General features: G+C 43.2%; 2 protein-coding genes across 6 annotated transcripts in view; both read left to right on the top strand.

The window, feature by feature from the left end:
• The window catches only part of ARHGEF9 (Cdc42 guanine nucleotide exchange factor 9), a 387,554-nt gene that overhangs the window by 162,695 nt on the left and 211,163 nt on the right, over positions 1-13,696 (top strand). The window contains exon 1 of one of the 5 annotated variants that reach the window (XM_079764374.1): positions 9,046-9,145. The exons of 3 other annotated variants lie outside the window; for them this stretch is intronic. Coding sequence is in view for 1 of the 2 variants with exons in the window: in XM_079764373.1 (XP_079620499.1) it covers positions 9,144-9,152 (9 nt within the window). In the remaining variant the exon portion in view is untranslated. Of the gene's footprint in view, positions 1-9,045; positions 9,153-13,696 lie in introns of those variants that run through there. One more of the 5 variants, XM_079764373.1, reaches the window with a different exon arrangement.
• LOC307096190 (uncharacterized protein) lies at positions 8,788-8,967 on the top strand (the record flags this gene model as incomplete). The annotated part of the gene is made up of 1 exon (XM_079765747.1): positions 8,788-8,967. One exon carries the CDS (start codon positions 8,788-8,790, stop codon positions 8,965-8,967), a length of 180 nt encoding a protein of 59 aa, XP_079621873.1.

Raw genomic sequence — 13,696 nt, 5'->3', positions numbered from 1 at the left:
TTAAATTTATTTGTTTTCATTTGCATGGAATATTTTTTTTCCATCCCTTCACTTTCAGTCTGTGTATTTCTTTTGTTCTGAGGTGGGTCTCTTGTTAGACAGCATATATATGGGTCATGTTTTCTTATCCATTCAGCTACCCTGTGTTTTTTTATTTTTTATTGCAGCACTTAAATTGTTTAAATTTAAGATTATTATTGATAGGTACTTATTTATTGCCATTTTATTCTTTATATCTACTTTCCTTTCTCTCTCTCTTTTTCTTCTTCTTCTTTTTTTTAATATTTTATTGATTTTTTACAGAGAGGAAGAGAGAGGGATAGAAAGTTAGAAACATCGATGAGAGAGAAACATCGATCAGCTGCCTCTTGCACACCCCCCACTGGGGATGTGCCCGCAACCAAGGTACATGCCCCTGACCGGAATCGAACCTGGGACCCTTGAGTCCGCAGGCCGACGCTCTATCCACTGAGTCAAACCGGTTTCGGCTCTTTTTCTTCTTCTTAAAGCAGGCTCTTAAACATTTCTTGCAGTACTTGTTTGATAGTAATGAACTATATTAGCTTATTTATGTTTGGAAATGCTTAATTTCACCTTCAGTTTTAAATGATAGCTTTTCTGGATAGAGTAGTCTTGGTTGTAGGTTCTTGCTCTTTGTCACTTTGAATATTTCATGCTAATCCTTTCTGGTCTGAAGTGTTTCTGTTGAGAAATCAGATGACATCCTTATAGGAGCTCACTTATAGGTAACTGTCTCTCCCTTGATGCTTTTAAGTTTCTTTTTGTTGTGATTGTTTTGGTGTGGGCCTCTTTGGGTTCATCTTTATTCGGACTATCTGTGCTTCCACACTTGTGTGGCTTTTTCCTTCACCAGGTTAGGGAAGTTTTCAGCCATTATTTCTTCGAACACATTTTTGATCCCTTGCTCACTCTCTTCTACTTCTTATACCCCAGTGATATAGATATTGTTATACTTGATGTTTTTCCAGATATCCCTTAGACTTTCATTTCTGGCTGTTTTTTTTTTTTTTAACAGTTTCTATGTCTTTTTTAATTTTTACTATCTCTTTGTTTAAGTTCTCACTGAGACCATCCATTCTTCCCTTAAGGTCCTTGAGCATCCTTATAACCATTGTTGTAAACTCTGCATCTAGTTGTTTCCATTTCACTTAATTTTTTCCAGGGGATTTTTTTTGTTCTTTCATTTGGGTCATATTTCTTTGTCTCCCCATTTTCTCTCTGTGTATTGGGTAGACCTACTATGACTCCCAAACCTGCTATGATGGCTTTATGATATAGGAGTCTTGTTGAGCTCAGTGGCACAATCTTCCACATCATCTCAGCTCAGTGCTCCAGGAATGTTTCTTTTGGGTTATGTGTACCCTCCTGTGGTAGTTGTATCTTGAATGCTGTTGGCCCTTTTGTGGGTGGAGTTAACCCTTCAGGTTGAATTATTAATCTTGATCGTCATATATGAATTACTGTGCTGGGGCTTCCCCCTGAGGCAGAGTTGTTCTTGGCAGTGTCTGGTGATTGCTGGAATCCCCCTTTGGGTGTTCTGTTTGTTTGGCTGTTTTTGTCAAGCTCTGGTGTGGTCTGAAGTCTACCACTGGTTGTGTTGGTTCTGAGTCTACCTGGCTGGGGTTCAGGTACAGTTTGATGTCAGATTTCAGGTGTAACCAGCCTTGTGCTATATGTCTGGAGCTACCACACTAATCATTGTTTATGGCTGCATTTACTGCACCTGGGTGTGTGTGGTAGGGGTCAATCTCTGTAAAAGGGTCAGCTTCCTCCAGCTTAGAGCTGGGCACAGATCTGTAAAAGTTCCGAGGCTCGCTGCCTCCACCTGTCAGTTATTCTGACTCCTCCAGAGGTTGTGTTTTCTTCTTCCAGAGCCTTCCGAAGAAAGACTGTAGAGTAGGCCCAGGCTGGCTGTGAAGCGCAAACCCTTCAACATGTTATGAGTTTGGTAGGGTGGGGTAACTGGGGTTGGGAGGATGGAGCTAGAGGGTCGTCTACTTGGGCACCGTGCGATCAGGCACTCAATGAGGGGTAAGTGGCCCCCTACTCCAGAGCCAAACCACTCTGTATCTGCCAGAGTCTCCAACTTTAGCTTCCCCAGGAGGAGCCTACTGCAGGTTAAGGTTGGGTGCAGCTAGGCATCCCCTCTGCAGGAGCAAACTCAACAGGACAAAGCCACCAGGTCTCTGGAGAACAGATCAAAAGAGTATCCTGGTGAGAGTGGTGCTGGATGAGTCCACAAGAGGGGCCATGCACTACATCCTGGTCACTAGACAATAACCTATGAGGGCGACACACTCTGAATGTACCAGCTTCAAGCAGCACACCCTTCCCTTTGTGGAACTGAACTCAGCAGGGCAGGGCCATTGGGACTTGGGAGGGCTGGTTCAGTCTCCTATTGGGTTTTTTCCCAGCTAGCCTGTTGGAGGGGGGTTGGCAGGCACTTCTTCTCCTTCCAGGGATATCAGAGGCTGAGCTTGCAACAAGGGAGATAAGAGTTCCCCCCCTCAATGTAGCCACTCAACTAACTCCTACTTGTCTGATTCCCAGGCAAAAGACTTCCCAGGAGACACTCTGAACATCTAAGCTCTGTACATCACTCTGATCCCCTTGCATGGCTGAACTCATCAGGGGAAGGACCACAAAGTGGCAGGGCAGACCCAGTGATTCAACAGGTGGGGGTTGGCAACAGCGGTGCACTCAAGATGGGGAAGAATGGTCCCCTTTATAAAGTTACACTTTTCAATTACTTGTCTCTGCCAAGAGATTATCCAGAAGAACACCCCAAAGTTTCCTGCTTGGTGCAGCCACCAGACTCCTTTGCATGACCTGAGCACAGCAGAATTGTGTCCTCAGTAGCTGGAGGACAAAGCAGTGCTCTCTCCAGGCTGGTTCTGTAACAATAGGAATCCTCATTCCGTGGAAGGTGACAGCTGGGTCTCTCCCTTCTCTCCCAGGCAGACTAAATCCCCACTGATTTTCACCACCAGATGCTATGTGGGCTCCTCTTTCTGTCTCTCTCTCTCTCTTTTTTTTTTAAATATATTTTATTGATTTTTTACAGAGAGGAAGAGAGAGGGATAGAATGTTAGAAACATCGATGAGAGAGAAACATCAATAAGCTGCCTCTTACACACCCCCCACTGGGGATGTGCCCACAACCAAGGTACATGCCCTTGACCAGAATCGAACCTGGGACCTTTCGGTCCGCAGGCTGACGCTCTATCCACTGAGCCAAACCGGTTTTGGCATGTAAATCCTTGGTTATAATATTTCAGTTCAGCTAGCCTTCAGTTGGTTATTCAGGTTGATTTCTATGTAATTTAGCTGTAATTCAGTTTGGCACTGGGGCAGGTGAGTGTAGCTTCTACCTTCTCTGCAGCCATCTTGGAATCCTTGGCTCTGCCTTAACTATGGAATCTGCCACTGCCTTAACTATCATCATGCCTTCCAGATCTTCAATGACAAAGGTATATGTATTCAATTTTATGCTGACCCAAATGCACAAAGCCAGTGACCAGACACTGGAGTCTACCGAAAGGTAACACGTCGGAGAAAACCTAAAACCTCCACCACTGTTCATGCTAACAGAAGCAGCAGAAATATGGCCTCTGCTTCACCTCCTTCTAAGTATTGTGCATGTGCATATTGATTGGTAGAACCTAATCATATCCAGAACACTGGATGCAAAAGTGTCTAAGAAATGACAAGTTGTTTTAGTGTTTGTTTGCTTGTTTGTTTTTAGCTTTCAGCAATATAAGGAGGTATAGAAGGAGGGTGGCATGGATCCTGAGCAACCAATCTATAATAGTGACCATAGGATTGATAAGAGCAGAATTGCTTTTGAAAAAGATGAGTTGGGCAGGAGAATAGAGGCTGAATTGGGGACAGAGAGCAGCACAAGAGACCACATAATGAATGGTAATAGATCAGAAATGATGAGGAATTGACTATGGGCAGCAGGGAGAGAGAGAAAGGCCACATGAGAGTGATATTAAAGAGGAAGATAATCATCAGGACTTGGAGACTGGATGATTAGCATAAAGGTGAGGGAGAGGCAAGATGTATAGATAGCTCCTTAGTTTTGGATATTTCTGTGTCCTAAGAGATAGAGAACTCATGGGAAGGAGGAAACTGGCAGGGGTAGAAGAAAATTAATTCAATTTTGGACTTACTAAGTGTGAGGTTCACCTGAAATATTCAGGAGATATCTAAAAGGCAGTTATTAATATCTGGAGTTCAAGAGAAGAGAGGTACCTGGGGTACTCAGCAGAGTTGCAAGCTCCATGCAGGTAAGGGCCTATGTCTGTTTTGTTCCCTACTGGTGTCCAGTAACTTTGTTGAAAGGAAGAGCATCATGTGTAATGTAGATGGTAGTTCAAATCTTGGGGATACAAGGGCCCATCATTCAATGCATGTGTGGAATGAGAAGAAAGGGGGACTGAAATTAGAAGAACCCTGAGAAATCATGGCCTTAATGACTGGGTAAAGAAGAACCTAGGCATTAAGTAAAGACAATATATCCAGACAGGCCATGTGGTTGGTGTTCCCAAGGCAGAAGGAACATTTCAGGGAGGAAGAAGGCATCCGGGGAGTCAAGTGGCAGAGAAATCAGGGAAGATAAAGATTGGCCATGAGAGTTAGCAACACATTGGTAATTTGTTTATATTCACAAGAAGTTCTAGTTTCCTATGGTAGGAGCGGGTGAAAGCCAGGCTGTAGTGGTTCGAAAGGTCAGTGGAGACAGGATAAGATTGTACTTTTAAAGTCAAAGATAAAGATTCTAGTTGCTTACATTATAGCACCATCCTGATCACCAGTATCTGTCTCAACATAATCTAGAAGAGTGGCTTTCAAATTATTTTGATCATTATCTGCTTTAAGAAATACCTTTTACATCATAACCTAGCACATTAACATTTATATAAATGTGAAACAAAGCTATATTAAACAGCATTTACCCTAACCATATAGATACTTTATATAAATGGAATCATATAAAAGCCTTTGTGTCTGGCTTCTTTTACTTATAATATTTTCTAAGTTCCATCCTTTTGATATACAACATTTGTTTATCCATTCACCATTTGATTGGCATTTGTGTTGTTTCCATCATTTGACCATTGTGAATTGAATAATGCTCTTATGAATGTTCATGTACAAGTTTTTATGTGGACATGCTTTCCTTTTCTCCTGGGAATGGAATTGTTGGCTCAAATATTAACTCTTTGTTTCAGTTTTTAAGGAACTGTCAGACTGTTTTCCAAAGTGGCTTCACCATATTATATTCCCACCAGCAGTGTTAGGAAGGTTCTAATGTTTCCACAACCTCCCCAACATTTGTTATCTAGCTTTTTTATATGGCCATTCTAGTGGGTGTAGAGTTATAGCTCATTACAAGTAATGCTGTAGTAATATCCTGCATTTGCATTTCCTGCATTTGATTTGCATTTTCCTGATGGTTAATATTGAGCATATTTGCATGTTCTTATTGACCATTTCTTTGGAGAAATGTTATTCAGCTTAATTGCCAAATTTTAAATTTGGTCATTTAGCTTTTTATAAATGAACTGGGGGCCTGGTGCATGAAATTTGTGCACAGAGGGGTGTCCCTCAGCCTGGCCTGCACCCTCTCCAATCAGGGATTGGGCCTAAACCGGCAGTCGGACATCCCTCTCCCAATCCAGGACCACTGGCTCCTAACCACTTGCCTACTTGCCTGCCTGATCGCCCCTAACTGCCTCTGCCTGGCAGCCTGATGCCCCTAATGGCTCTCCTGCTGGCCTGACCACCCCTTAAGTGAGCCTAGAGCCACTGGGCAGCCTCCATTGGCAGCTTGCCTGAGCCTCGGGCTGGTTCTGGGTGACTGGGAGCCACCAATCCCGGCTTGCCTGAGCTCACAGACACCATCCTCAGCTTGCCTGAGCTCGCAGCCACCATCCCCAGCTTCTCTGAGCCTCGGGCCATCCCTGGGCAGTGGCAGCCGCCAACTGCAGCTTGCCTGAGCCTCAGGCAGCCACTGTGGCTTTGTCCAGAAGGACATCTGGAAGGTCGTCTGGAAGGTCGCCCGGTCTAATTAGCATATTACCCTTTTATTAATATAGATTGTAATAGTTCTTTATATATTCTAGACACAAGTCTCTTATGAGATATATAAATTGCAAATATTTTCTTCCATTCCGTGGGTTCTCTTTTCACACGCTTGATAGTGTCCTTTGAAGTACAAAATTTTTAATATTGATGAAGTCCAGCTTTCCTAGTTTTTTTTGTTGCTTATGCTTTTCATGTCATTTCTAAGAAACAATTGTAAAATCAAAAGTCACAAAGATTTACATTTATTCTCCCCATTTTGTTAAACCTAGCCACAACAATTAATAGTAATTCTTTAATATAATCAGATATTCAGTCTGTTCAAATTTCCAGTTGTCTCATAAATATCACAAATGTGTGTATGTGTGTGCATGCATACACATGCACAAGTTTCACATGAGTCATCCAGTCTCTCCTTTTCCTTCCTATTTATTTGCTTAAGAAGTGGGTTGTTGGTCCTATAGTTTTGTATAATGTGTATTCCAGGATTGCAGTTTAACATATTTTTCTGTCCTCCATTCTATAAATTGATAATTGGATCTAGAAGCTTGATAGAAGTCCGGGTTATTTTTTTTGTCATGAATCATTCATAGGTGGTGTTATGAGCCAAAACTCTTATTTATTTATTTATTTATTTTTATTGATTTATTTTAGAGAGAGAAGAATGAAGAGAGTGAGACACTGATTTGTTGTTTTACTTATGTATGCATTCATTGCTTGATTCTTGTATGCGCCTTTACTAGAAATCAAACCTGCAACCTTGGTTAGAGCACTGTCCAGATATACCAACGTTGCAGGTTTGATTTCTGGTCAAGCTCATACTTTTAAAGTGGGGACTTCTTTGGGTTTTATTATATCTTATAGGGCCAGCGGCCACTTTGTATATGACCTGCATTCATTCAGAATTTTCAATAATATAGTTAAGATGTATGACTGACCCAGCCTCAAAAGATTTCTAAAGAATTGAAAGCAATTTTCATTCCTCTTAGAGTATGTAGTATGGTAGAAGTCCCAGAATTTAATTTCTTTGTCTCTGGCTAATTCAGTTTCTTGACCCGCTCCACCAATATCTATCTGTTCACTTTTACAATGTAAGATTAAGAAGAGGCCTTAGACAAATTTCTGTTTAAGGGAGTCCTGAGTTTTTGAGGGCCTAGGGGATCTATTAAAATGATATTTTTCTGAGGTGAGAGTTTAGAGATTTCACTGAATTATCGGATAGGTTTAAGTCCTCATGTGACAGAAGGTAGATGGAGGCAGAGAGGGGAAAGAAGTTGCACAAAAGCCATACAACAAGCTTCAGGTGGTACTAGGAATAAATCTGAAACTTCTGGTCTCTAGTCCAGGGCTTTTCCCTAGTTCAGGCACAGAGTCACAAACACAGAGCAGGACAGTGACTACAAGTAGATTGGAAGTTTTATGGAGGCTTCCTTTAATACTACCCAGCATGCTGGAAAAGTGCAAGCCACCATCATCTAAAGAAACCAAAATAGGAAAGGAAATCTGACCTGCAAGTGTGGATATATCAGAAAAAAGCCAAGTAGAATTGGATTTTGGATAATTTGTAGAGTATCCTTGTTTGTTGAGTTTGTATGCCTAATTGAGTTGTCTGTAAAAATTTAGGCAGGGGCCAAAGGCACCTTTGCTTCTTTCTTGTCCAGGCTCCAAACAAAGTGGCTGCTAAGGCATGGCTCCTCCCCATCTACCTATCCCATTTAAAAAATTTGTTTTCCCTCTTCCCCATCCTTTTTCTTTCCTTAGTACAACCCTTCTCTAATGTTACCCCCTATCTCTTCTTCCTCCTTCCCTTCTTTCTTTCTCTTTTTCCCTTGTTCCACAGGGTCTTCCCCGTATTTCCTCCTCCCTCCCTCCTGCCACATCCTATCCCATCTACTCCTTTCTTCTTTCCAAGTCCTTTTCCGCCCCTCCACTCTCTCTCCCCACATCCCCCTCAATCCACTCAGAATAAGCTCTCCACCCCCACACCGGAACCGAGGCTGGTGGCTCCTGAGAATGGAGCAAGACTGCTTGAGATGCCTTGAGCCCTCCAATTGGTTTTATCCGCTAGCACGCCAGCCTAAGTTCCGCCCCCCAGCGAGAAACCATGCTGCTATAGCACCTGCCATTGGCCGGCGGGCCTGTCAACGGCTGGTGCTGCGCCTCACGCAGGCGTCTGCAGGCGCTTGGTGAATAAAAACTCAGCCTACAAGCTGGGGGCTGGGGGAAGGAGAGGGAGAGAGCCAGCAGGCAGGGTTGTAAGGTGTGGCTGGCAACCAGGAGCCCCACGAAGAGAGCTAGCAAGCATAGGAAAGCAAGCGAACCAGAGGGAGTAGGGAAGACCGAGACTGACCGGTAGCCAGGCAGGCGGACGGACACACGCCGGACAGATAGACTGAGCAGGCGCTGGAGAACCTCGCGCTGGTTCCTCCCGCCTTTCCCTTTGAAAGCCAGGATTTTGCCTTTTCCGTGGCGCCCGAGAGAGAATGCTGGACTCTGCCGACTTCAGCGCAAGCTAAGATTTCTCAGCTAGGGAAGAAAAATCAGCTCAATCCTGAGAAGGGGTGAAACAGGCTCCCCTCTTTCCCCTCCCCCTCCCCCCATACCAAACTCGGGCACCAAACCCAACCCTTCCCTAACCATCCGACTTCCTCCTTTCCTTTCTAGAATGGTGGCTGTATGGACAGTCTGACAGAACAGAGACTGACATCTCCCAATCTGCCGGCCCCCCACCTGGAACACTACAGTGTTCTGCATTGCACCATGACCCTGGATGTGCAAACTGTAGTCGTTTTTGCCGTAATTGTAGTCCTCCTGCTTGTCAATGTCATACTCATGTTTTTCCTGGGAACGCGCTGAATGGAGTCCAGCCATCTGAACTGTTGCTAACTCTCGATTTGATTTCATCCAGAGAACCACCGAGAAAAAAAAATCAAGAGAGACAGTCAGAGACAGGGAAAGAGAGGGAGAGAAAGAGCAAGCTTTCTTACTCAGGGGGGAAAACGTTTTGAGCTTCAACATGGCCTCGCTGTGATATGTATGACGTTGGTATATTATCTCTCCCTAAATCTTTTGTCGTGTCTTGTCTTTTAAGTATGCCTGTGAGTGTAGTTGCTTATTGCTTGAGTAAAATTGTTGATAAAGAAATGCTTTCTATTTAAGTGTGCGTGTGTGTGTGTGTGTGTGTGTGTGCATTCTCCATTTATGTGACGTTCACGGAACAAGCTCTGCATCCTTAAACAGTGGCTTTGGCTGTTTGTGGTGTCTTGTCAACTCATCTTCTTGAAAACTATTTTTAAATTCCATGAGGGAATTTTAGTCAAAATTTCTCTCTTGCTATCAGGACTGTATTTGGATTTGTTTGGGGTTAACGGGGGCTTGTGGGAAGAGCATGATGAATTTTTGACATCTTAGGAAAGACAGTCTTGCACTGGATGTTTAGAAGAAAAAAATGATGGAATGAATGAATTTAGGGAAATGATTCTATAGTTTCTAATAGGGAGAATTTGAGAAGTGATGTGGTGGGGTGCATTGAGCTGGCAGTTGGTGACTGTCCTTTGAATTTCAATTTGCTGTCAAGGGTTCACAGTTTCCAATTTGGAAAGACGCCACCTTTAAAATATTTCTTAAAGCATTAAATATCAATTTTTTTGGAATTATGGTATGGGATGTAAAAGCATTACCTGACCGTTATGAATTGGTAAGAGAAGACACTGGTGAGCTTTTATTGGGTTTCTTTTCCCAAAGACTAGCCCTGGATTTGAATTTGGGGATATTCTCTGTATGGCCTCAAAAAACAAACAAACAAACAAAAAGAAACAATAACAACAAGAAAAGCCAGCTCTTTACCCACCTTGGGAATAATAGTATTTGGATATGCCTCTTTCAGGTTATCTCACTTGCAATGATGTGCTTGAACTACATTTTAAATAGAACTTGCTCTAGTGCTAATGAGAAAGTGGTGGTTTTTGTTCGCCTACTTGTTTGTTCTTTAAGACCAGAAGTATCTCTAATTAAAATATTTCCATAACAATGAAAGTATGTATCTTACTAAGTAGAGTTTTGAGCATCACTAACCCATTCCCCTCCCCCCAAAGTCTGGATGGAATGGGGTATGAGTGGGGAAACCATGAGCTAGAAACATTCTAATTTGCCATATATTTGCATATTTGTATCAATGGTGATGGTGGTGGTGGTTGCTGTTATTATTGCTATTATTATTTTTATATTTCTGTTTCTGCTGAGAAAGCTCTTGGCAAAGCCAGGAAAAAGATGTCTCTGACGCCAATGTGCATACTTGTTTTCCTCCCTTCTCCTACCTGCTGATGTAGGCAAGTCTTCCTCATTCCCTTGCTTACCTGACTAGAAATAGTGCCATTTCTGGCTCATGTAGCAATGAATCAGGGCGCATACACATCCACACACATGTTCCTCCTACACCCATGTGGGCAGCTGCTCATGTGTGATGTGCAAATCTGCTGGAATTGTGCTTTCAAGTTCCATGTTCTGTTGTTTAATCTCTTGGGAACTGATTATGAAAGGATATGGGCTATGAAGGGGACTCTTGAAGTTATCCTGACCTCAGAACACAGAGAGTTTTATTTAATGGCATCAGAAGAGGTTTTGAGTCTTGAGGTCTGCTCTCTTTGGCTTGGTGTGGGCGAGAAGCTGACTTTTTAATTTGATTCGTACCATGGTATGAGTATGATCTAGACAGTTTGCTGGCACTGGTACTTATGTACTCCTTTGTGGGGGCCCCCTGAGTTGAACTGAGAACTTGTGTCTTTGCAATGAGAATCTAGTGAGACGGCCTTCCCCCCTAGCTCTAGTGGTATCTAAAGTAAGTTTATATTTTGACTGGGCACTTTGTTCTAAGACAATATTGAAGAGTGAGGAAAGGCTCTAGGCTGGGCACTGAAGACCTGGGTTTTCTCTGTTCAGTGGCTGTTTGACCTTGGGCAAATTTTTTTCCTTCTCAGTGGGTTTGGGGTTCCCTGTAACATTGGCATTTGGGGATGGTTACACTAAGTGACCTCCAAGTTTTTGCATTCTGTGCTTTTTGGTGCCCATAGACACTTGAAATCAGAGGGGGTGAACTGTAAAGACAAATGAAAAGGAAAACAAAATTTTAATCAAAGGATAATGGAAGGTGGGAGGAAGAAATAGCTGGTTGCTGGTATCTAGAGAAAATTTAAGTTTCACCTAAGAGATTTTTTTCACCTAACTATGTGATAAAGCCACTACAACAATGGAATTTTTTTTCTTTTTCTTTTCCCCTGAGGGGAGAAGGGTTCTCTCTAAAGCTGGTCTTTGAGCCAGGTTTATGACAAAGTAGTGTCATGAAATGCCACAGCCTTCAGGACTGGGTACCTAACAGGCCCTTGGCAGAAATCCTATGGGAATGTATGTGTATAGGTTGTGTGATAGTATGTTCATGGGTATGTGTGCATACCCTTGGGGGGGGGGCGGTGTACACTCATGAATGTGGATGGAGGTTGCTTGTGCAAGGAATGAGGAAAAACAAAAGGGCATGCATTGAGTTCCACAGTTCTGAATGGCCTCCTTGTATAGGATGGATGGGTGTTCCCCCTGCCATTCTTCCCACCAACCCCCACAAACCCCTCAGACTAAAGGGGTAGCTTGAATGAGCCCTTCCATCAGTAATTTAACTGGCAAAATCGCTAAGCATTTTTCAGATTAATTTATCTCTAGGCAAATAAGGGAATGTTGCTAACCAGATGGCAGGCCACCCTAGAGTAGCTAGTTTGAGGAGTAGAAAACCAAAGTTGGCAGTGTGACTTTTTACTTCTGTGAATCCTAAACGTTTGGCATTTCTCATTCAGACTTGTGAGGGTATGCAAAAAGAGAAGAGTGGGAGAAAATGAAAAATGCAGTCAGAGGAATGGAATCCTCTGCATTTTGACTTTTTTTCCTTCCCTTTCCTGCCTCTTTTCTTTATCTTCCCCATTCTCCTTTTGTTCCCTCCCCTGATACATCTGTCAGTGGGTAGATAAGAAAGAAAAGAGGGCTTTTTGTCTCTGATTTTTCCTAAAATTTCCCAATACAGTTCCTCTTTTCTTTCCCCCCTCTCTAAACCCTTTGGGTAGAGGATTCCTTTTGCTACTAGGAGGGGCAAAATTCCAGCTCAGAAATTTTGGCTTCCAGCTCCCTACCGGGGGATTCAAGAAAATACCCTCAGCTGGTATCCTAGCAACCACTGCATCACAGCTCCTGCTGAGCTCCAGATCTCCCTTTAAATGTCCAGGCACCAGGCCTTTGGAGAAAGGGGGCTTGAGCCCAAATGGACTTGGAGAGATGCTTTGGGAGAGAGGACAAAGAGCAAGATACTCACTGCCTGTCTAGAAAACACTTGCACAGAAGGCATTCTGAGCTTAGCCTTCTCCCAGCCATGGTAGTTGTTTATTGGAATGCTCCTGGATTCAACTCCCTTTGAGTTACTTCCTCCTCCTTAAGATTAACTGAGACATATCACAGCCCAACTTTAGTGCAAGGAGGTCTGTAGGCTCTGAAAAAAAATGTTTTTTCACCCTGATTTTTGGCTGAGACAGGGAAGAGGTGAAGTGATAGTGTAGTAGAAACAAACTGAGAGTGCTTTTCCCTATCGAGACAGCCTCTATTTATTATCAGAACCTGCAACATCTACTTGCACAGTGTGCCCCAGTGTTGTTTGTGGCTTAGGGAACCTATTTCAGCTACAGTATGAAATTTGGGGGCAATTGTTTTTATGTTGTTGGTCTATGAATAGTTTATTTTACTGGGAAGGCGAGACAAATTGGGAAGGCCAGTTTAATTGTGGGGCTGGCGACCAGGGTTTGGGCCCTGGCTGAGATTTGCTCATCACTTGTATGTGTGTGATTAAGTGGCTAGGGAGCTGAGTGACTGTAGTGAGCCAGCAAGTAAAGTGCTCTTCTGCCCTGTAGTGAAGCCCAGATTGAGAGTGCTTGACTGTGATTGGAGGGCACACTTTCACAGCCATAGGGATGGTGCCAAATCATGTCCTCCTCCTAGCCTTTGTCTGCCATCTTGGCTTCTGCTCCCCTTGGCCTGTGGAGTACTTACTCTGGACAGGGACACAATTGGGAATTGAGCCTATTATCCCAAAATAACTGCCTCCTCAGAAGACTTCTCACAAAGCATCTGGATCCAGCCCCAGTGGCTTTGCCCCAAGAAGTGGGAAGGAGACAGAGAATCTTAGACTCTCTAGCTCTTATTTCTATCTCTGCAACTTGTTCTAGGCCAACTGAGTCTCCTGCTTTCCAAGAATCCTTGATCAAAGCTTAGTTCATCTGATATCTGCAGAGAGTGTCTCCTGTCACTAGGTGTGTCTACCTCTCAATAGTATTTAGCTTATTGTGCTTTACCCTTGCACAAAAGTATGAAGTTGAAAAACTAGAAGGGGGAAGGGCCTAGAGGAGAGAGAAAGCTCAAGAAATGTTCCAGTAATGGCAATCCCTTGTCAGTGCATGGGCCTAAAGAGTTTACAAAGAATTTTCTCTTTCTAATTTTCAGTGTCACATCAGCCTTGTGAAGTATGTAGGGCTGATTGTTATTCCTGGTTTTATAGATG

This window comes from Cnephaeus nilssonii (genome assembly GCF_951640355.1).
Source record: "Cnephaeus nilssonii genome assembly, chromosome: X".
NCBI classification, from domain to species: Eukaryota; Metazoa; Chordata; class Mammalia; order Chiroptera; family Vespertilionidae; genus Cnephaeus; species Cnephaeus nilssonii.
This window is presented reverse-complemented; position numbering and strand designations above follow the sequence as displayed.